At 38.8% G+C, this 23,476-nt stretch overlaps 1 protein-coding gene across 3 annotated transcripts in view; it reads left to right on the plus strand.

Annotated features, from left to right (window-relative positions):
* Positions 1-23,476, plus strand: part of ROCK1 (Rho associated coiled-coil containing protein kinase 1) — a 111,062-nt gene that overhangs the window by 62,065 nt on the left and 25,521 nt on the right. For all 3 annotated transcript variants that reach the window (XM_044424240.1, XM_044424241.1, XM_044424242.1), the window contains exons 19-28: positions 1,717-1,877; positions 3,088-3,272; positions 4,876-4,945; positions 6,021-6,115; positions 11,230-11,395; positions 12,730-12,823; positions 13,043-13,131; positions 14,501-14,689; positions 19,018-19,183; positions 20,880-20,950. In XM_044424240.1, coding sequence (XP_044280175.1) covers positions 1,717-1,877; positions 3,088-3,272; positions 4,876-4,945; positions 6,021-6,115; positions 11,230-11,395; positions 12,730-12,823; positions 13,043-13,131; positions 14,501-14,689; positions 19,018-19,183; positions 20,880-20,950 — 1,286 coding nt within the window. The remainder of the gene's footprint in view (positions 1-1,716; positions 1,878-3,087; positions 3,273-4,875; positions 4,946-6,020; positions 6,116-11,229; positions 11,396-12,729; positions 12,824-13,042; positions 13,132-14,500; positions 14,690-19,017; positions 19,184-20,879; positions 20,951-23,476) is intronic.

Here is a 23,476-nt window from a genome sequence, read left to right on the forward strand (position 1 = left end):
ATGTATTTCCTCCATCTAATGCAAATCAAAACTAAATATCATGGAAGCATAGCATAAAGTTTAACATACAGTACTATAATGGACAAGTATACTTGCAGAAATAGTCTGACTCAGTTATTTTATTTGTTCAATTTCACTGTTTTATCTATGCAAGATATCTGTGAATAGATAAACAATACCAGAAATAAAATATATAATGAATCTTATGAAAGTTAAAACTATGAAATTTACATTTCTACAATGTTCTGACAACCAATGATGTGGGGTAGAAATTTTCCAAAATGAAAAATTTCCCATTGCTGTATTTTTCCATGGAATCTTTTTTCCACAGCATATTATGTCTACATTTGTCATTATTATCTGAGTGCCTGTACTATAATTAATTTATGTTTGATGGGCTATATATAGGATATGAATTTCTATAAGTTATTTTTCTAAGTCAAGCACTGACAAACCCTAATATTCCATTGCTAAAAGGGAACTGAAAAATAAAGTATGATGACCGCTTCCTTTGTACAATGTTCTTGGTTCCTGCCTGAGTCTGCAGCAGCCATATACATGGTGCATTGCGCATTGCACTCTATTGCAAGTATTCATCTATAACAAACTGAAACTATGTTTGTTTCACTTAAGAACAAGATCCATGCTTGGTCAGACCAAGGATCCATCAAATCCAGCATTCTGTCTTAAAACAAATGTGTTGGAAGTATATGCTTTACATTTCTACAGATACGTCAGTAAAGCTTTTTCTACATAAAGCTTTGACTGTGTTTCAAGATAATATTTAAATTATATTGTACGGCTAATTTAATTTCCCCCCAAGCAAATATTTCAGTACAAATACTTATGGAAATTCAGAAAATATTTGATATATTTATACGCCAAAAATGGATTTCATTTTTATCTCTGATTAATAAATGTGAATTATTGTTCACTTATAGAAGGGAAATGAGCATTTGAGGAGTAAAAAGGAGTCAAGCATGCTATCAAATAACAGTATTTAGAGCACAGGACATTTTTCCAGTTCTGCTTTTTCTGGAACACCCTCATCACTGGTCACATCTACCAGTCTTGATGGATTAAAAGAAGATTGGACAGATTCATGGCTAAAATTGAGTTGCAGTCATGTATGCTAACATTCTGGATTAGGGGCAGTTGCTGGGGAACATGATCAGGAGAGAGATATTTCCATCATGTCCTGCTGCCCCAAGGCAACTGGTTGGTAACTCTGGAGTACACAGCTCTGCAGTAAATGGACCATCTGTCTAATTTAGCAGGTCTTCTCTTATTCTTAAACATGTTACATTCATTCATCTTGTCAGTATAGATACACTCGTTGTTATAATTTCTTTAGGAGACACACTCTCCTGAGTCTTTGAAATGAGCCTATTAGTGATTCTTACTTGAGTTGCAAAGAATTTTGGGTGGCAAAGCAGTGAAAAGGTGGTGATGAACAATGAGGGGAAAACTTCCAGGATGAGATATAGTCATTATTTACCCAATGACAGGTCTAGTCATTATTTTCCCAGTCTCCCAGCGTAGATTATACTTGAGTGGATTAAACTGAACTACACAAAAAATCAAATATATGTGAATACCTAGACATTTTTGTGCCTGCTATGGCTGCTATACCATAACCATCAATAGACAGAGAAGCCTGGATTAAAAAATTCTGTTTACGTTTGTTTTAAGACATGCTTATCTTTGGTCCTTTAGAAATTGAAAAAAAGGTAAAGGAAGAACGAGCTGCAAGAGAAAAGGCAGAAAATCGAATAGTTCAGATTGAAAAGCAATGTTCCATGTTAGACTTTGACCTGAAGCAGTCTCAGCAGAAGCTGGAGCACCTTAATGAACAGAAAGAGAGACTAGAAGATGAGGTAATAAGAAGTGCATTGTTTATTACTTTTATAGCAAAGTGAAAATGAATTTAAGGTACTTAAAGAAATTTTAAACTAATCTAAACAACCCCTTTTGGAATACAGCTGCAAATCAAATTAAATGGTTCAAAATGCATTTAACACAAAAAGTAGCAATCTTTTCCAAATACTGGTAATTTTGAGTTTCATACCCTGTGGGCATATTTGTACAGCATGACAACCCACTGCAAATAAACTACTCAGTGTAGGTTGTTTCCCCGCCTCAATACACTAGCTGGCTTCCTAGTGATACTTGTGCCATAATTAGTCTTGTATCCCCTGTCCCCACTCCATCTGCATCTGTTTTTGTTCACTTTTACTTTTTCATGTCTTTGCTAGGTTAAAATAAGTGCGGTTGGAGTAATATGATATGTTCAGCCAAAGAATGTGCATAAATGTTTTAAAACAAAGTAATGTCAGTCTTTTGCAGTTGCACAAATGTGCTCAAATGTAATTGTCAGTTTCTACCGTCAAATGCTAAGAGATTGACAAGGTGAGACTGAATGCAGACTGAATTGTGAACAGTTCATGCCTGTCAGTTGTGTAACTGTCAGTTGTAAAGGACTTATAAAGGGAAAAAAGCAGTAGACCACCAAAAGGGTGGGTTTAGGATCTTCCCCTTAATAGTGTAATCCTCTTGATTTCTAGTATACTTGTCAGTACTTTCCAGCATTTTGATAATTCCCTGAATTCCTAGCTAGTTCAGAAAGGGGAGATCTTAAAGTCATCATGTTTAACTGATCTTTTTAGGAGTCCTTAGTATGGTTTCATGGCAGCTGTCAAAAAAATCCCTGTGAAGATGGCACCATTTGATCTGTTCTATTATGGCACCTCTAAGATGCATGTTAAAAAAAAAATCTGGGAAATTTGGCCAGGAAACATAAGTATATTTCAAGGATGGAAAGTAAATTCAGGGGAAACATACATAGGTTTCAAAACTGGGAAGTAAAAGGAAATATAATTATTTTTCCCTCTATTAACTTTTTTGCAACAAAACTTGCAAAATCAAAAATTTGCCTAGAGATCAATAATCAATTCTAGCCATAATTTAATCTAGAAAATTTTAAATATTTTAATGTGGATATAGTGCTAATTAATGTACAATGTATATATATCAACTTTGTTTTAGAAAATTGAAAGTATTTGCTAAAATCATTTACTGTGTGCTTAGGTTAAGAATCTGACTCTTCAGCTGGAGCATGAGATAAATAGGAGATTGGTGATCCAAAATGAACTGAAGATGCATGCTATAGAAGCAGATAGCTTAAAAGGGTCTGAGAAGCAGCTAAAACAGGAGATCAATACATTGTTGGAAGCAAAGAGATTAGCAGAGTTCGAATTGGCTCAGTTGGCTAAGTAAGTAAATTGAATTTACAATTGAGTTGTCCCATAATGTGCAAATATTAATAAGAATTTTTGTATGCAATAATTAATATATTTCAGTGCATATACATATTTGTTTAGTAACATATTTTGGTTTATCTGTCTTTTATAAGAACTCATGGAAATGTAATTCATATTTACAGTTCCCTCTCTCTTTGATACAGAGGGCCTGATTTAAGTCCATTCTGTATTACTTGGTATAAAAAAAAAAATCCCATAAGATTTGTTTCTAGTCTTAAAGGCAGAACATTCTGTATTTTTATAAGGAGCTAATTGGAACAAATGTCTACTAATACTTATTTTTAGCAGCATAGACTTTTAGATTTAAACCTTCAGAGTGATGCATAGATAGAATTCAATCCTTTCTTCATTCTAGCATGACCCACTGCTTACACAACATGCTAGCAGTTCCAGGAACTGCTAGAAAGAACAGAAGCTCTCATTTCTGAAATGGGCCAGATCAATAGAACTTCCTGGTCTTTGTTGACCTGTCCAATTTCAAAGACAAACATTCCTGGTCATTTCAAGTGTTGCTTTAGAGCATGGGTTCTCAAATTATGGCCTGGGGGCCGAATCTGGCCCACCATGCCCATTTGGACCTGCTGCATGAATGCACCTGCCCACACGCGCACCCGCCGCTGCCCACCTCGCCTGGTGCACGGGGAGGCAGCGGTTTGCTCACTCAGAGAAAACGATCTCCAAGCTGGCAAGCCGTTGCCTCGTGCGCCCGCCTCGCGGCATGTGCCACCCCTACGCCGGCCCACATGCACCGCCGGCACCACCTTTCTGGCCCGCGCCCAGCACCGGCACCTTTCAGCTGGCTCCCTGGTTAAAAAATTTGAGGACCCCTGCTTTAGAGAAAGTGCTAGTTCCTGTTGCACTAGTAGCAGGGTCTGTGGTAGCAGTGTAACTGGTGAAGGCATCAGATACTGCTCTTTATTAGTTTAAATTATCTAAGAATAAATTTTGCATCCTCCGCACAACTTAAAACAGGCTTTGGCAATCTGAGGCGTAATTCAAAATTCCTGAGCAAAAGATCAGTTCAGAACTCTGAATCTGAGGTCTGCTTCTGTTTCCCCTTTATCTTCATAGAGAAACCTGTTCCTCTGTAGCAGCCTAATGTAGAGGAGATGTCAAAGAAAGAAAGAAAGAAAGAAAGAAAGAAAGAAAGAAAGAAAGAAAGAAAGAGGCTCCATAGATGTTTACCTGTGATCCTGCCATACTAACATACAGCCTGTGACAAATTACCCCTGAGAGAATGTGGCCCTTAGCACAATAAAGGCACCCTCCATCTGATTTACATGTTCCATTTCTTGATAACACAACACTTAGTGACTCACAGTTGAATTCCTTGAGTTAAGAGGCACTTAGTTTGAGCTTATTCCAGGAATTCAATGGTGTGTCAAAGATGAGGTAGGAGAGGGTGAGGGCAGGCATGAGCACAACCGGCTGACTGACTGGCTAAGATGTAGATGGGGAAAAAGGAAAGAGTTGTGTGGGCTGGAATTTACCAATAAATACGTTCACACCCATTATTTCATTACATGTAGTTTTTATCTATTTTTTTCTTTCCAAGGCAGTACAGAGGGAATGAAGGCCAGATGCGTGAACTGCAAGATCAACTAGAAGCTGAACAGTATTTTTCTGTAAGCTTCTTTGTGTATATTACACAAGTAATTTTTTAAATGATGATGTTACCATGTAAAACATTCATAAAATAATGAGGTTCTATTTGTGTTTCATAGAGTGGTATGCCCAGAATGGGAGGAAATGGAGAAGTGGGGTTGGGGAAGAAGAGGGCAAATGATGTGCAAATTTGGTGTGCTGCTTCAAAGGGCAGTATCAGTCAAAAATAATTAAACAATCCAAGGGGATCCCGGTTACCAGGGGATCCTAAACCAGGAATTGAGATAAGCAAAGAATTGTTTACCATAAGAGGGCCATGGTCATTGCCATAAATCTGTTGAGGAAGGAAATAAGTAGTAGAATAGTCAGTAAGCAAGAGTTCAGTGTTTCAGAGTGCCAATCACCTTACATCAGAAGGCTGATACATTGTTTCCAGTGTCAATTCTCCAAAGCAAGCCTATCATGCTGGTTTGTTTGCACCATGCACTCACTCAGGTAATTCAGGAGATACTTACAATGCCTTGCTCCTGAGTAGAGCTCTTTAATCTATTTAGGCTTTGGCTTGCAGTTGAGTACTCCTTCAAGGAAGTACCTGGATCTTCTGCTTGAGCCAACATCTCTCTGGAGGGCTAGGAGGTAATTATTCCTTCAGCTCTGATGACAGGCTCTTCTGCTGTGGTATTGAAACATTAAGGGTCAGCTGGGTGGATCCCACAGCTCCATTGCCTATGTCTGACCGACTGGGTATTGAAATTTCCTAAGGGAGGAAATCTCCTAAGCCAAAAAAGGTTCTCTTCACCTGCTGAACCAAATTTCTAGCCTTAAGGTAAATTCTCTTCCTCTTCACAAGAGGAAATTTCCAGGGAAGGCATGATACTTGAGCACAAAGAGGGCACATGGTCATTGACTGTAGCTTCTGTTACAATTGAACAATTAAGTACCAATACAGGACTGCAGAGAATTTGCTTCTGGTAAAAAAATACCCCTGACATTTAAAGTGATGGTTTGTTTTAATCTTATATCTAAATATCTCGAATAGATTGTTTATGATTAGACATTTTTGAAAACAGTATACCTTTTTGGTTTTGTTTGCAGACACTTTACAAAACTCAGGTTAAAGAACTTAAAGAAGAAATTGATGAAAAGAATAAAGAAACTCAGAAAAAAATACAAGAATTACAAAATGAAAAGTAAGTCCCTCAGAAATTGAGCTCTTCTGGGCCCCATTGATTTCCCTAAGTATAAAATAAAAATATCCCCTGGAAACCAAAGGGACTTACCTGAACATTGTGACTTAACTTTGGGACTGTGCTCTGTATTTATAGCAAAACAAATTAGGATCTTAACGTAGAAGCACATAATGGGTTATATCTAGTATTGATCTGCCTTAAGTCATATTCATTTTAATGGTTTTGCTCTAAGCAGGACGAGTATTGGCTACTAGCCAATGTTTTGACCTTACATTAAAAATGAAACGTATCACAAAGTAATGTGTTAAAAATGTGTCTGAAAGACGTGTCAGACAAGAGAAAATATGTATCCAGTGAGATGCTTAATATATAAACTGTACAGTTGAATCCTAGATGCAGCCGATATTTCCATTACGAATAACAATTTTTATCGGATTATATAGAAGAGACTCTTTTAATCTTTTATATACATTTTCAGTCTTCTTTAACTGGATTTCTTTTTCTTGTCTTGCACAAGGATTAGACGCTGATTAGTTTTTGCAATATAGCTTAATAAAAAGGCTATAATGGATTCACATTTTATTTGGTAAATTTTTTATATTTCTGTTGTCCATGCATTTTATTTATATATTGCCTTTCCTCTAAAGAACTCATAGTAGCAAACATAGCTCTCTTTTCTATTTTGTATTCACAATAACTCCACAAGGTAGGTTAAGCTGAAGGAAACAGAACAATAAGGCAGAATTTTAGAGAATCCTGGATTACAGTTCATAAGCAACCCTGGTGCATGCTGCCCAATTCCCAGGAACTCCTGACTTCGTTGTTGTTGTTGCAAAGTTATGTCCGACTCTTCATGATCCCATGGACAACATTCCTCCAGGTTCTCCTATCCTCCACCATCCCCTGGAGTGCACCCAATCCCCACCCACCTCCCCAGTGACCCCATCCAGCCACCTCAACCTCTGCCATCCCCTTCTCCTTTTGCCTTCAATCATTTCCAGCATCAGGGTTTTTTCCAGTGAGTCCTTCCTTCTTCGTCGTGGCCTCTATGCATCACACATATGGGTGCTGCACCTGCGCAGTGCCTAAGGCCAGAAAGATTACAAAGTTAACGGTTTTTGGTGGGAAAAAGTCCGCTCTCTTCCCCCTCAACGATATTAATGGAGCGGAGTGTCTGCCATTTTCTCAGTCTTTTGCGACCGTCGTTTGCTGTGCCTCGAGCCTTTATCTCTCGACCTGTATTGATCTTCCTTGTTATCACTTGTTCCTTGTTGCTAGTTGTTATCCTATATCTCCAAGTTTTTTCTTCCCATTCGAGTTTTCCGGACTACTCTCCAACTTTCTAAAAGAAAAAAAAATCTCTTTCCCTCTTTACTATCTTCCCCTTCTTATTTCTCTCTCCTGATGGCGCAGTGGGCGGCTTTCCGCAAATGTTCGCAATGTGGGTCGAAGATGTCTCCTACCGGCCCACACGATCTGTGTCTCCTCTGCTTGGGCGAGGGACACAGAACCGACAAATGCGGCCATTGTCAGGCCTGTACTAAACAGGCATGGAAAAACTGTGAGAACCGCCTGAGGAAAATGCTGTGGGACAAGGCCCTCATGCAGTCTGACCAACTGGCCACTTACCCTGCTTCTGCCTCCTCCGCCACACCCATCGGCTGATGGTGCCCCAGTTATGGAGGTTCAACAACCTTCTTCTTCTTATAAGCAAAAGGAGAAGAGAAAACATGGCAGATCTGACAAATCCTCTGGCCATAAAAAGCCAAAAAAGGATAAGTCGGATAAGACGGCCCACAAGCCTAGGAAACCCAATCAAGCATGACACCATGAGTCGGGTTTGTCCATACCATCGGTCCCAACTGCCGCTACGGTACCAAAGCCTACGGGTCTGACCTTGCAGATTGCCATGCAGGTGACTCCACCGGGGTCCCCTAGATGGGTCGCACACTCGGCCCATTCGGCTCCCATGCGACCCAATGTGCAATTGCATGAATCCATCTCCGATGGGGAGTTTTGTGATTCTCCGCCTGCGGCCCGTTCTCCATCACCATGTTCCATTTCTTGATAACACAACACTTAGTGACGCACAGTTGAATTCCTTGAGTTAAGAGGCACTTAGTTTGAGCTTATTCCAGGAATTCAATGGTGGACAGTTCCAAACAATCTGAATGTGCGTGTTCCGTCCTGTCCACCTCATCCAACTCTGACTCTATACCCAAACATCTCTGATCGGCTGGGGAGCCGTATGTGCAGGACTTCGAACACAGAGCACTTGGGACCGACAAGAATCTGCCAAACACATCAACTATCTCAAACTTCTGGCAGTTTTCAAAGCCCTCCACTCTTTCGAGGACACTGTCCAGTGACACGTGGTTCAAGTTGCATCCGACAACGTTGTTGCTGTGTTTTATGTGAACAAACAGGGCGGCACGAAATCCACTTCTCTAGCTCATCTGGCGATGAAGATTTGGGACTGGTGCATTTTGAAAGACATAACTCTTCTGGCGGTTCACCTAGCCGGTACCGACAAGCAAGGAAGCCGATCTGTTGAGCAGATGAATGTCAACGACTCACGAATGGGAGCTGGATCGACAAATTTGCAATCAGCTTTTCCTCCAGTGGGGACACCCAGACATAGACTTGTTCGCTACCCACAAGAACAGGGTACGCGACACATACTGCTCTCGGACTGGCATTGGAGCGGGATCGACGGGGGACACCCTGATGATTCCGTGGTCCAACATCCCTTTTTATGCCTTCCCTCCAATTCTGCTGATAACGAAGGTTATCTACAAGATCGTGCATGATAATGCTATGGGGATCCTGGTCACACCTTGGTGGCCCTGTCAACCATGGTTCTCCACTCTCTTCCAACTGTCCGACAACACTTTTCTCCGCTTACCACTCATACTTCACTTGATAACGCAACAAGACAGAGCTGTTCGCTACCCGGACTTGACTTCATTGAACCTCACAGCCTAGCGACTTTAACGATTCTGATTCGGTATTGACGATTCCACGGCCTGCTGGACTTGCCAGTTACAGAAATGATACATCACTCGTTCATACGGATCCAACAGACCATGCCTCGGGGTCGAGTAGTTTCTAGATACCCAGCGCATTCTCAAATCTGCTTTAAGACCATCAACGCGAAGATTGTAATGCAACAAAGTGGCGTCGATTCCCTCTTTTGCAGAATCCAATTTGTTTGTCGCCTCTTCGGCTTCTATTGAGAACATCCTACAGTTTCTTCTAGCGCTACATCAATTGGGGCTTAAACCTTCTTCCATCAAGGTCTATACAGCTGCGATCTCCCACTACCATGGTTCAGTGCACAGCGTATCAGTCTTTTCTCAACCCGTTATTAGAAGATTCATCAAAGGGCTACCGAATCTCCATCCACCAATCCATCCTGTCATGCCTACTTGGAGCCTCTCAGTTGTACTTCATGCACTCACCAGAGCCCCCTTCGAACCACTGGTAACTATCGACTTGCGTCTTCTGTCCTGGAAGACTGCCTTCCTTGTAGCCATCACATCAGCTTGAAGAGCTAGTGAGCTTTGTGCTCTTCGAGTAGACCCTCCTTATTTGAACTTCCATAAAGAGAAAGTTGTTCTTCACACTGATTCAACGTTTTTGCCCAAAGTAGTTACTCCATTCCATATCAATCAGGACATTGTTCTGCCTGCCTTTTTTCCATCACCCTCGACTCTGATTGAAAGATCACTGCATGCCCTCGATGTGCGCCATTGCTTAGCCTTTTACAGATTGTGTACAGAATCTCTTCGAAAATCTATCCGCCTCTTTGTGAAGTATTCTGACCATGACAGAGGCTCCCCTGTGACTTCACAGAGGCTTTCAAAATGGATTGTACAGACAATTGAGTTGGCATATCAACTTGCCAAAATTGACTTACCTGTTGTTCCGAGAGCGGTAGCAGCTTCCTCCACCTTTGCTGCGGGAATCCCAATCCCAATACAATCTGTAAAGCTCCAACATGGGCTGCCCCATGCACTTTTGCCAAGCATTACCGCCTTGACGTACGTGCCAGACAGGACTGCTCCTTCAGCCGGGCAGTCCTCTCCGCTGTTTTTCGATGACGACACCACCCTCCTCTGAGTCTGTTAAGCTTGTTAGTCACTCATATGTGTGACGCACAGAGGCCACGATGAAGAAAGGCAGGTTGCTTATCTGTAACTGTCGTTCTTCGAGTGGCCATCTGTGCATTCACACAACCCACCCGCTCAGTGTCGGTGAGTGGATTTTTATTCAGTACCATGTTTTTATCTTGGTATCATGGCCCCTTGCAAATTTTTTGCAATCTCTCTCACTCCCGCGAGGGGGAGAACGTCTGGTCTTCAGTAGACTGAGAAAATGGCGGACACTTCGCTCCATTTATATCATTGAGGGGGAGGGGAGCGGAGCTTTTCCCGTCAAAACCTGTTAGCTTTGTAATCTTTCTGGCCTTAGGCACTGCGCAGGTGCAGCACCCATATGTGTGAATGCACAGATGGCCACTCGAAGAACGACAGTTACAGGTAAGCAACCTGTCTTTCTCACTAGGTGGCCAAAGTATTTGAGCTTCAGCTTCAGTATCTGTCCTTCTAAAAAATAGTCAGGGTTGTTTTCGCTACTAAAAATTCAGAATGTGGGCCCATTGTTTGCAGTTGCCTAACAATTCCTGGATTATTGGAAATGACAAGTTCAGAAACTTGGTTTGGATGCAGTGGTGAGTTTTTTATTGTTGGTGAAACAAAGATACTGCTAGTGGAAGGAACAAAGGAAGAATGTTAATTTTTTTGTTGTTTGTGTGTTTTTAACTTTCGTTAACCACCCAGAGAGCCTCAACTATTGAGAAGTATACAAATGAAATAAATAAATACAAATGATTAGGAACCTGTACCAGCACACTGGTTTGTGAATGACAAGACTTGATTTTGCAGCATGCTGCCATATTGTTTTGTGGAAATACAACTAGTGATTGTTCAAAGATCACACAGTGAGCTTCATGGCTGAGTGGGGAATTAAATTTGGGTCTTTCCAGCCTAATCCAGCATTTTAAAAACTGCACAGAACTATTTCATTAGAAATAGCATTAACTCTTGTTTCAGAGAAACTCTTGCTGCACAATTAGATCTTGCTGAAACAAAAGCTGAATCTGAGCAGTTGGCCAGAGCACTCCTTGAAGAGCAGTACTTTGAACTAACTCAGGAGAGCAAGAAAGTGGCATCACGAAATAAACAAGAAATTGCTGATAAGGACAATATCATAAGCCGGGTAAGTTACTTTTTAGAAGCATTAAAATTGAGTTCATTATCTTGTAAACAATATCTTTTGTGTCTTACAGTGTTGTGGTAGAGATGCATGCTACTCATGCACATTTATTTCTTACCCAAGAATTTTTGTTTCAGTGGAGGACACCGATGCAGGTAGATATGTATAACTTCATATTTAAACGGATTCTTCTAGAGCAGGGGTGTCCAACCTGCGGTTCATGGGCTGCATGCAGCCCAGGATGGCTATGAATGCAGCCTAACACAAAATTGTAAACTTACTTAATACATTATAAGATTTTTTTTGTGATTTTGTTTTGTAAGTTGATTGTGCAGTTATTGAGCATGAACTTTGTACATGACAATGTCGTGTTGGAGTGTCACATAAAATAAATGTATGTATGTTCTCATTATTTATACTCGTGCATGGCTTCAGTTTTATAGTGGTGTGTGGCTTCCAGTGTTTTATCTTCCAGGCATAGACAGTTGAATTGATAGTATCAGATGTTACATGTGCTCATGGTGACTTTGCAAGTGAAATGCAGCTATTATCAATAATTTCAAGAATGAAGCACACTAAGAGTAAACTTAGAACCAGAATATCTAATGAGCACCTTGAGAATTCACTGAAAATGGCAACTACTTCCATCTAACCAGATATTGATGCATTAGTTTCTCAAATGCAATGTCAGATATCCCACTAGTTTTATGTTGCATTCTTTTCTTTTTCTTTTATAATAAAAATATCAATAAATCAATGAAATTTAATTACTTAGATATGTCCATTTTCTATATTAGTGATTGCAAACATGGGACCTGCTCCACGAATTTAAAAGACTCTCCAAACGGTGCTGCATAATTAAGATTATTATGTGAGGGCTTTTTTACTTATCTGTGGTGGTAGATACCATGAAAATAATGCACATACCTGCCCCCCCCCCCTTTTGGCTTATCAGCTTTCGTTAGTGCTTCTCTATTTAATGTGTGGTCCAAGACAATTTATCTTTTTCCAATGTGGTCCAGAGAAGCCTTAAGGTTGGACACTGCTGCTCTAGGGGAAGTTAAAGGAGAAGCCATTCTGGGCAAGTGACCATCACATGCTGGAGCTCCCATTAATGATTAGAGGAATGATAAATGATAAGCTAAGGAATGATAAATGGATATTAGTCAGATGGTTGAGTTTGCCCGTTCTATATTTTGGAATAATGGTAGAGGGAGATGTGCATTTCAGTAAATCTGTCAAAAACATAGCTTCAAAACAACAGTTTATATTATTTAAGGTACTTTAAAAATTATTGATGTAAATGCTTTAACAAAATACGTTTTTGTTTTGCTTAGCTTGAAGAAACAAATAATACATTAACTAAAGATGTGGCATTTCTGACAAAAGAAAATGCTGAACTAAATGAAAAGATCAAGAAGCTGGAAGAAGGTATGTAATGTTTTTAGTATAAATGATTTTATGAAAGATACTTGATTCTTTTACAACAGTTTATATAATACTAGAAGTACCAGACTCTAGATCAAATAGTATAGCCTTGTGGTTGTGTTATTTTGATTAAATAATGCATACTGGATGAATGAGGAAAATCACACAGTGTGCAATTGATATTGATGTCAGAAAATGTTACATTGTCTTTTTTTTAAACAGACTATAAATTGAAGAAACAAGAGGAAATTAACAGTATTAAAATGCAGTACGAAAAGAACCTGAACAATGAAAGGACTCTTAAAACACAGGTATTTATCTACTCTTATGATGCTTTGTTGAGTTTTTTCTTCTGAATGGAGTAGATCTTCCTTTCTTTATATAGTAAATGTGTTTTCTTGTTGAGATACATTTTCATACTAGCGTTGTTATTACAGTGGGGAAAAAGTTTTGTTTATGTTGTTAGACCAGCAATATGCATCCCCTTTCCCATTCCTTACAGCTGTGATTACACGAAGCATGTTACTAAAAGCTTTGAATTAATAATTATATACATTTTCTTTTTAAAAGGTTTAAACATCCTTTCAAAATTTAAAAAATATATTATGTAAAATTCACAATAAAATAGCAGAAACATGAAATATCAAATATAGGACAGGACCCCTATATCTGTGGGGATGAGCTCCAAGTTCCACAGGGGACAGTTGCAGGTACTACATTTGCAGGGGGGAGGGGGTCGAATAGGGCCACAGAACCCTGCAAAAGTAGAAAAACTGAAAATAATCTTTGGAGTCTTTGTGCCTGCTGAGAGACAAAACACGTAAGGCTAGCTAGTGCTGAGACAAAGAATGTGGCATCCCCAAACAGATTGTGTAGTTCCCTAGAGATAGTCACAGTTTTTCTCTAAAGATATTTGCAATATTTCCACTTTCATGGGGGTTCTACCGCTCTAACCCCTGAGAATGTGGATAAGTGAAACTGCGGTAACTGAGACAGTGGATATGGGGATCGTGCTGTACCTCAGTAGATCATAAGCCCCCCTTTTGCAAGGTTTTACAAAAAAGAATGCAGAGTGGAAGATAGGATTGGTTGCTTCATAGCAAGGTAAAACTTGTGCTGTAGCACACAGCTCATGCAGGGCTGATTTGCAACTTATAATGGCAATGAAAAAATCTCAAGTAGCAGAGCTGAGTAGTGCTTGGTAAAATAGATAAGGCTAGGCTAGTTGGACCAATGATCTAATTCAGTATCAAGTTGCTTCATATGTGTTTGTAAGTCTTAAATCTGCACAGATTCTGGCTAATAGTACTTTTCTTAATGATTCACCTAGGGCCCTTAAAATATATGTTCATTGTACAGTATGAGATCCATATATTTATTTCACTTATTTTATGAATTTTTGTATTATAAAGAAGACTCAGATGTTCTTAATATTGGAAATAATTTCCAAGGGCTGATACATAAATAACATTGAAAAAGCTATTCATTGCGTATTGTATTATCAGTGGAACACAGAGCCAGTAAACATACAGTGTCTTCAGCAAGATATTTCAATTGTAAAGTATCTACCTTTGAATTCTGAAAATAAAATTATCTGCTATTGATTTTCACTATTGTAGCATAATTGTGTGAAGTGCTTTATTTTTTCAAATGTGTTTATATTAATTTGATTTATTATAGGCTGTCAACAAATTGGCTGAGATTATGAATCGAAAAGATTTTAAACTAGATAGAAAAAAAGTAAATATGCAAGATTACAAGAAAAAAGAAAAGGAAAACAGAAAGTTACAATTGGAACTTAACCAAGAAAAGGAAAAATTTAATCAGATGGTAATAAAATATCAGAAGGAGCTTAATGAAATGCAAGCGGTAAGGCATTGTTTCATTTTGGTTCTATATGGTCCTATCAAACACAGTTACTGGAGGTACCCTTAAAAACTAACTTATATTTTAGAACTAATAAGAGTGAAATGTTCATTTTGCCTCTATTTGTACAATTGCAGTTGAACTCTATTATATAACCAAAGTGGTATTAAAACAACTGAAATAATCCATGAAGGGGTCATGGGAACCTGTTAGGCACTACAGAGTACATTAGAGAGACTTAAGCCAGTAGGTTCACAGAAGGCATCAGAATTTGTTTGGTCTATTCTTGATTTCTGTGAGTTCATTTCTAGATCCATAGCTCTGCCCAGAGGCAGAATGTCACTGTACACATAACTGGAATGAGGAAGATTTCCATCTTACGTGATGACTTTCCTGTCTGCTCTAACTACTGAGATAGCCCCCTTCCTTTTCAGTCCCATTTGATAGGAAATTTCCATATTGCTTTGTTGGATTGCTTGTTCTTCCTTTTCGAACCCTTTGCAGTTATGACTTGAGAGTAGGATGCTTCCAGAGGTTTCCACAAAGTGGCTGCCATGAACATCTGATTAATCATAAAGGACAAATAATTTGCCCAAGATATTGGGTGTAAGTCTAGGGTCTGAACCTTAGAACACAAAACTTCTCCTTTTCTACTGAAACTGGAAAATCCAATTCAAAAAAGACAAACTGGTGAGACAAATCTTGTTGGAGAAATAAAGCCACGAAAGACAAGAAATTTGCTCAAGAAACTTAATACAAGGCACAGTTGGGGACCTCAGAATACAAAACCTACTTTTGCTCTCATAATTTTAGAAACATAGAAACACAGAAACAGAGTGAGTCAGAAGGGGTCTCCTGGACCATCTAGTCTTACCCCTGGCTCCAGCTGGCTCCGCTCATGCTTCAGTCAAAATTAATTTTGTGCATTTTCTGCCCTAGCAGAGCACCCAGAAGGCAAAGCACTTTATCCTTCAGAACACTTTTTTTTAAAAATAAGTTTTATTCTAAATAAATGTAATACAAAGAAAATCTAAAAACATCAATCATCGGAAACATCGGACCTACTACTGGGTCAGCCCCCCACATTTTTTCTTTTTATGTTAACTTATGAACATATTTAAATCTATGTGAAGCCCTGTTTCTCTAGCCAATAATAAAAAGAGTCCCAAATTTGATAGAAGTCAGTATCTTCTTTCTCCTTCAGTGACAAAGTCAATCTGTCCATTTCTGCACAATCCAAGATCTTTTTTAGGATCAGTTCATTGGTGGGTGGCTCTTCACTCTTCCAGTGTTGGGCAAATGCAATCCTCACCGCAGTAGTTACATGCAGAGTCAAATACATTGCTTGTTTACTAATACCATCAGGTATAATGCCTAATAAGAAAACTTCAGGTTTAAAAGCTAAAGATTTTTGTAACATTTCCTCAAGCCATTTATGTATTTTAATCCAATACTTTTTTGCTTTATCGCAAGTCCACCACATATGATAGAAGGTACCCAATTTATGTTTACATTTCCAACATCCATTTGACATATTTGGAAAAATCTTGGCTAGTCTATTTGGCGACAGATACCATCTATAAAACATTTTATACAAGTTTTCTTTATATGAAGTTGCTAATGTTACCTTAATATTTCTCTCACACAGCTTTTGCCATTTTTTAATTCAATATTATATCCAAAGTTTTGGGCCCACATTATCATAGTTTCCTTAACCTGTTCATCTTTCATTCTCCTATCTAATAAGAAATTATATAATCTTTTAATCATTTTCTCATCTGATTTAAGCATCACCTGATCAAATGCTGTTAAATCCTTATAAAAGCCCCACATTCTATAGTCTTTAGCATATCTCAATTGTATCTGCACCTTATGCCACCAAGAAATATTAGATCCTTGTTCTTGTATTTCTTGATTCAATTTCAGTCCTCCATCATTATCCAAAATGTCATATCTTACAATCGCTTCAAAATTCAGTGCTTTTGGATATACAAGAGCTTCCATAGGTGAAAGCCATCTTGGTAATTTATTATACAGTTTTGTCTTTAACTTTTCCCACACCGACATAAATGATTTTCTAATATAGTGACTTAAAAAAGAGCCATGTGACTTAGCCTTGTCATACCACATATAAGCGTGCCAGCCCATTTGCAAATCATGCCCTTTGAAATACAAGATTCTCTTATTTCTTAAAGTTATCCATTCTTTTAGCCCTGTTAAAACAGAAGCTTGATATACAGCATCCAATCAGGAAGACCAAAACCCCCATTCTCTTTAGCCTCCTGAAGTATTTTTAGTTTAATCCTCGGTTTCTTCTTTCTCCATATAAATCTCGAGATTTGAACATTTAAATCATCAAAAAATTTTCTATCAACTTTTATGGGTATCATTTGGAATAGAAACAAAAGCTTTAGAAACATATATTCATTTTAGTTAGCGCTATTCTTCCCAGCAAGGATAATTGCAAATTAGCCCATTTTTCCAAATCACTCTTAATTTTCTTAAATAGTTTATCATAATTGTCTTCTTTCAGAGTGGTATACTTAGCTGTAAGATAAATGCCCAAGTATTTAACCTTTTTAACAGTCTGAAAGTCTACTTGTTCCACCAGAGTTTTTTTCTGCTCCTGTGTAAGATTTTTTACTAACAATTTCGTCTTTTCTCTGTTTATTTTCATCCCAGTAACCTCGCCATACTCTTCAATCCTTTGTAGGAGTTTAGGCATTGTTACTAAGGGTTCCTCCGTTATGAAAACTAGATCATCTGCAAATGCTTGCAGTTTATAGCTTTCATCTCTAATTCTAGTACCTTTAATGTCCATATCGTCCCTGATATTTCTGTTTAACACTTCTAGTATCAATATAAACAACAGTGGTGATAGCAGGCATCCTTGTCTTGTACCCTTTTGTATATCTATAGTATTTGTAAATTCTCCATTGATTATAATCCTAGCAGACTGTTTTTGATAGATGCTTAATATCACGTTAATGAACTTTTCACCAAACTCCATTTGAACTGATTGTTGCTTCATAAATTGCCAGTTAACATTGTCAAAAGCCTTCTGTGCATCCACTGTGAATAACAGTGCCATTGGTTTTTCCATATGCATCTCATAATACTCTAAGATAGTTCTCATATTATTCCTCATTTGTCTTTTAGGTAAAAAACCATTTTGATCTGAATGAATAAAGTCTGTTAAATACTTCTTCAATCTTTCTGCCATTATGGAGGCAAAAATTTTGTAATCCACATTTAATAGTGATATAGGTCTATAGTTTTGAATCTGCGTCTAAGTCCGTGTCTTCTTTCGGTATTAATGTAATATTTGCCTCTGTCCAAGTACTTGGTATTTTAGCATCTAACAATGCTGTATTACATATATCCTTAAGAAGCGTAGCGAAAATTCCTTCAAAGGATTTATAAAACTCTGCTGGTAGCCCATCTGGGGCTGGAGTTTTGTCATTCTTTTGTCTCTTAATTGCCTCTATTACTTTTGTGATTGTTACTTCTTGATTCAATACTTTTTGGTATTTCTCCAGTAACTTTGGCAGGTCTCACTTTTGGATATATTCATTTACTTTCTTAGTTGGAATCTCATCATTCTGATACAGCTTTGCAAAAAAATCTTCCGCTATTTTCTTAATATGTATAGTTTGTACCTGCAGTCGTCCTTCTCCATCTTTCAGTTTACGTATTAGTCTCTTCTTCCTTTCCTTCTTTACTTTATAAGCTAACCATTTCCATGGTTTATTAGCATTTTAGAAGAAGTCCTTCAGAACTCTTATTCTTTACATAGTTGTACCCCATGCCATAACCAACCATAAGAATGTATCCCATTCATCCAACACCCCAACCCCCATCTTCCAATTTCTTCCGTGGCGTAATTTGTTTTCTTTTTGGCCAATTATCTCCCATTTCTTATCCTTCCCTTAGCTCTGCCTCTCCTACCATGTTTCATGGACCTGCTTTCTTTCATCTCCTTTCTTCTTTCTGATCCTCCTTTCTCTCCACCAAACAATTCAACATTCTGCCAGGATCAAAGTCATCAGTATTTATCTACTGCCATAAGTGGGCATGCCATTCCTAAAATGTGCCTCTGCTTATATACACTTTGTGATAAAATTTTCCTTGCATGCTGTATAATTAATAGGAATAACATTTAGTGTTATTTAACACTAATGTTGTACAATAAAATCATTTCCTTCCAGTAATGTGTCTGCAAATACTTAGCATTTTGTTTTCATACAATAAGAATACTACCACATTTTATTATTACATTAATTAATATAGTTACTGGAAAACCATTTCCTCATATTTTCTATTGTATGCAGCAAATTGTGGATGAGTCTACATGTAAAAATGAACTTCAGATGCAGCTAGATAGTAAGGAAAGTGATATAGAACAATTGCGCAGTAAAATTTTGGACCTACAACAAGGCATGGACTCTACCAGTGTTGCCAGTCTTCAGGCAGATGAAACTGATGGAAATATTATAGGTAAGAGGCTTTCTGTTTGTCTGTCTTCCTCTTCAAGCCTGCCTTCTGTTTTAAGTCATGATGCCACCTTGTACAAAGAAAAAAAAAAAGCTTTATATTTTTCTTTTTTGGTCTTAATTTATGGTGAATGTGGATAGAAAATAATGCAGCTTTAAGTTTTTAATCCTAAAAGCAGGATGTGGAATTCTGTGCTTATCTCTCTGTAAAGAGGAAATATGGAAGCTTGAGCTTCCAGTTAAATAATCGCTCTTGTTATATAATTAAAAATCTTTTTATATATGTAGTGAATGCAAAAGTCTGGCCTCTGTACTTGTCATCATTGTTTTTTTTAGTGGAGATTTACCATAGATTATATATTCTAAAAATCACTGGAAATCCTACTGACATTCAGATATGTTTGTAGTGAAAAAAATTATATCAGGTCTGTTAATACTGCATTTCATTTGATTTGTTAAAAGCCTTATATATTTCAAAAGCAATTATTTTCTAATTGTTGATACGAGTAGCATAACCTTCCGAATCTCAGCTGTAGCTTTGTCACAGGCTGCTGCAGGTGGCATAGCAGAGGGACACTGCTTGCACAGGTCCCCGTTCCTGGTGAGCACCACACAACTTGTCTTATTTCATGTCAGATACAGCAGCCCAGACAGCTATATGTGGTGTAGAAGAGGAAGGTTGCTAGCAGTTACACTCAGCCATTAGCAGCTTCTTTCTTCCACGTCATGTGTAGCTACTGTTTGTGCTGCTGCATCTGATTCAAAAGAGGAAACACTGCTTCTGTAGTGTGTGGGGCTGGATTCCTGGGTGATCAATGAACACTGGGTGCACTTGCATGGATGCAGGGCCACCACAAGTCTGGACAGCCAAGCCCAGAGAATCCAATGGATTTCCACCCCCGTTTAAAAACATGGATACACCCAAATTGTATCAAATGGTATTATTTTATATACTCATAATTAATTCTAACTGAAGCCACTTTTCTTTTAATTAGCCTGTTATTATGAAAAAATAAACTAAATTTTGGATATATGTCATAGGTCAGATTCAATAATCAGGACTTGCTACTTGGGTGCAATTAATTATGCTGTTGTAAACATATGCTGTTTTGATAAACATGTGGATAAAGGCTGTCTTCCAGTGATTATGGAGGATTCTTATAATTGACTTAAAAACTGTCATTTCAACCCTGAATAAATGGCTTTTCTTTTATTCTTTATACTTAGCTGATTCTTCCTGCATCCCTATTTATTTCTCTTCTATTCTTATCTTCTGTGAGTAATGGGACAAGAGGGTACTTCTTGCTTGCTCTCCTGCTTTCATTGTGAACTGTGGCTTTCAGTTACTAAATTGTTATGCAAAGTAATTCATTTGTCCTTTCCCCGGTGTTAGAAGTATTGTTCATGCTGCAACACAATTTTCAGGCCTAAGTCTTGTCTGGCTGGTTCAAAACATTTCTGTGAAACTGTAGTAGATATTTCCCTTTTAAAATTATTTGCCATTCATCCTGCAATACTTGCATTGCCATGGTGAATAAATTTGTGCTTAAGCATGAAGAATGTCTCAACCCTTTTCTTGTTTAGCTATGCCTTTTCTTTCTGCTTTATCTGTTTGATAATATCTTATGGCTGCATGAAGGTTAAAATCTTTTTTTCTTGTATTTATCTATGTTAGTTAATATGTGTTATTTTTTACTTAGAATCAAGAATGGAGGGATGGCTTTCAATACCAAACAAAGGAAACATAAAACGTCATGGATGGAAGAAGCAGGTATTGTAAAATTCTATTTTCTGTTGAAACTTAAGCAAAATAAAATTAATTTCTACTTATACTAAGCGTTGGAGAATATTTGGTACTTACTGGGGAAGTCATACATTCGAAGTAGAAGACTACCATTTCTCTAAGAAAGAAAGACAGAAAATACATACTACTAATTAAACTAATAATTCAGTTTAAAAACTTGCATTTTCTGTTCTTTATGTCTTCTATTTACATATTCATGCAAACCTTTAAAATATCTTAGCACAGATGTAAAGATAGTTACATATTGTTATTCTAACCTTTTGGGAGCTAACTATGCTCCCTAATTATTCATAAAAATATAATCAGCTCTTTTACTGACTGTACTGAGTAGAAATCAGTTCATACACTTCATTGAGTTTTGTATTGTGTTGTTGTTGTTATTCATCATTCCTCATATCCTGCCTTTCTATCTCCCATACTTCATTTTAGAGTAATCCTGTGAGATAGGTTAGATGGATTGTTTTTGACTGGCCCAAGGTCAGCTAGGGTGCTTCATGGTTGAGTGGGGGGGCAGTCGGAACCTAGATTTCTTATTCATGGTTTTTGTGTATCACACACATGGGCTCTGAGCCTGCATGGAACCAGTTGTCAGGAAGGTTTTCCTAGCTAAACTCACTCTGGCAGGAGCCCTGCCCCTCTCTCCCCAATATATGTGGGAGACACTCCTGCTATTTTTTCTAGTTCTTTTTCAACAGCTGTTTTGGGAGCCTTGGGTCTTTCCTAACACTTCTATTTGAATTACCTTCTAGAATGTTCTCTGATCTTCTACTTCTCTGATCTTTCTTCTCTATCATCCACTCACTTCACTTTTTCAAAACCCCTGCTTTTTCTTTAGCTTTGCACCAAAAAACAAAACAAAACAACCAAAATTCCTTCCTGTTGTCTTTTCAGATTTTCTCCACTCACTCTTTTTCTTTCCCTCTGTGGCACTCAAAGCAACCTTCAGGAAATGTGTTCAGTGTGGGAGCTGTTGGCCCACAACAGACAGGCACTCATTGTGCTTTTCTGCCTCAGCAAAGACCACCGCATGAACACCTGTCCATACTGCCAAGCATTCATGTGGTAGGCTCGGAAGAACCAAATGAGCCAGCTCAAGTCAGAGATGTGGAGCTGTGCCCTTATGACTGTTGACTCAGTCATGGTGGTGCTGCTGCTTGAGTACCCGTCCACCTCTCATATAACTTCTGCTTCTCATCTTCCATCAGTGGCCACTAGGGTTCCACCAATTGGTCTGCTTGTGCCACCTGCATTTGGGTGCACAGCTGTGGAGAAGTAGAGGGTGAAGAAGTGAACCAAGAAAGCCCATAAAATGGTAGAGGCCATTCACCATTTGCATCGTCTACACAGGTGCCCACACATGATCCTTCACCAGTTCCTGCAATGGTGCCTCTGTTGAGGGCTCCATTGTCTGGACTATAATCTGGGCTATACCAGCTGTGACACTCTCCTTCTCTGAAGGGGAGATATGGGACTTGCCACCCAACTTTCTAGCCTACCTGCTGCTGTTTTCTCTACCAAGGCTGCTGTTCTCCCTGTACCAGGAGCAGCAGACTCTGATACCAGCAGTGAGACTAGCCACTGGGCCTTAGATGTGGTGCTTTTTCTCCAGTGCCATTGCAAGCCTCCAGCCACCAGCTGAGGGAACTGTCCAGGTCTCCACTGTTGTTCTGGGACCAAGAACCCTATTGAGTGCCACTGCCACCACCAGAGCTCTGTAGTTATCCATGGGAGAGGAGCCCAGTGGGGCCCCTCAGTCTGTCCCCAGGAGGAACCTTGGGTTTCACACCCCACAGCTACTGAGGTTATATAAGTGGACTGGGACCTCATCTTCATACCAGCCCCAGGTTTAGTAGCACTAAGCCACGTGCTAACAGTAGTCTGCCCAGCCACACCAGAGGGACTTCACCTGTTGGTTCCAGCACTTGTAAGAGAAGAAGCTGTTCACTGAAAGGCAATGCTGCTGACAGCTGCAATGAATCCCCTCTCCCCCCAGCTGCAGAGATATGATTCAAAGGCCAGTGACCAACTGCCTTCTCACCTGAGATTCTGTAACATTGGCTCGGTGGGGTCTCTCCATTATGGATAGTGAATATCACATAGAATTTGACACTATTCCACCTCTTGGGAGCATGTGCACAAAACCGTTGTCTGTCATGTGGCAGAGGAGGTTTCCATGCTGCTGTTGAAGGGAACAATCTGCCCTGTTCCTCCATCTGATTTCCATTATAGATTATGGTTGCAGTACTTTACCATACCAAAGAAGGATGGAGGCCTTTGTACCATCCTAGACCTGCAAAACGTGAACTTTTTCATTCCCCACAAGAAGTTCTATATGGTCTCCATGCAGAAACTTCTTGCCATTACTGCTCCAAGGAGACTGGTTCTCATTTAATCTGATGTGTATTCCCATGCCACCATCCAGCAGGACTACTGGCATATCCTCTGGTTCCAGCTTGGACCTGATGCATTCCAGTGTTCTGTACTCCCATTCAG

This window comes from Varanus komodoensis, unplaced genomic scaffold, assembly GCF_004798865.1.
Source record: "Varanus komodoensis strain SLA01 unplaced genomic scaffold, ASM479886v1 scaffold14_1, whole genome shotgun sequence".
Classification (NCBI taxonomy): domain Eukaryota; kingdom Metazoa; phylum Chordata; class Lepidosauria; order Squamata; family Varanidae; genus Varanus; species Varanus komodoensis.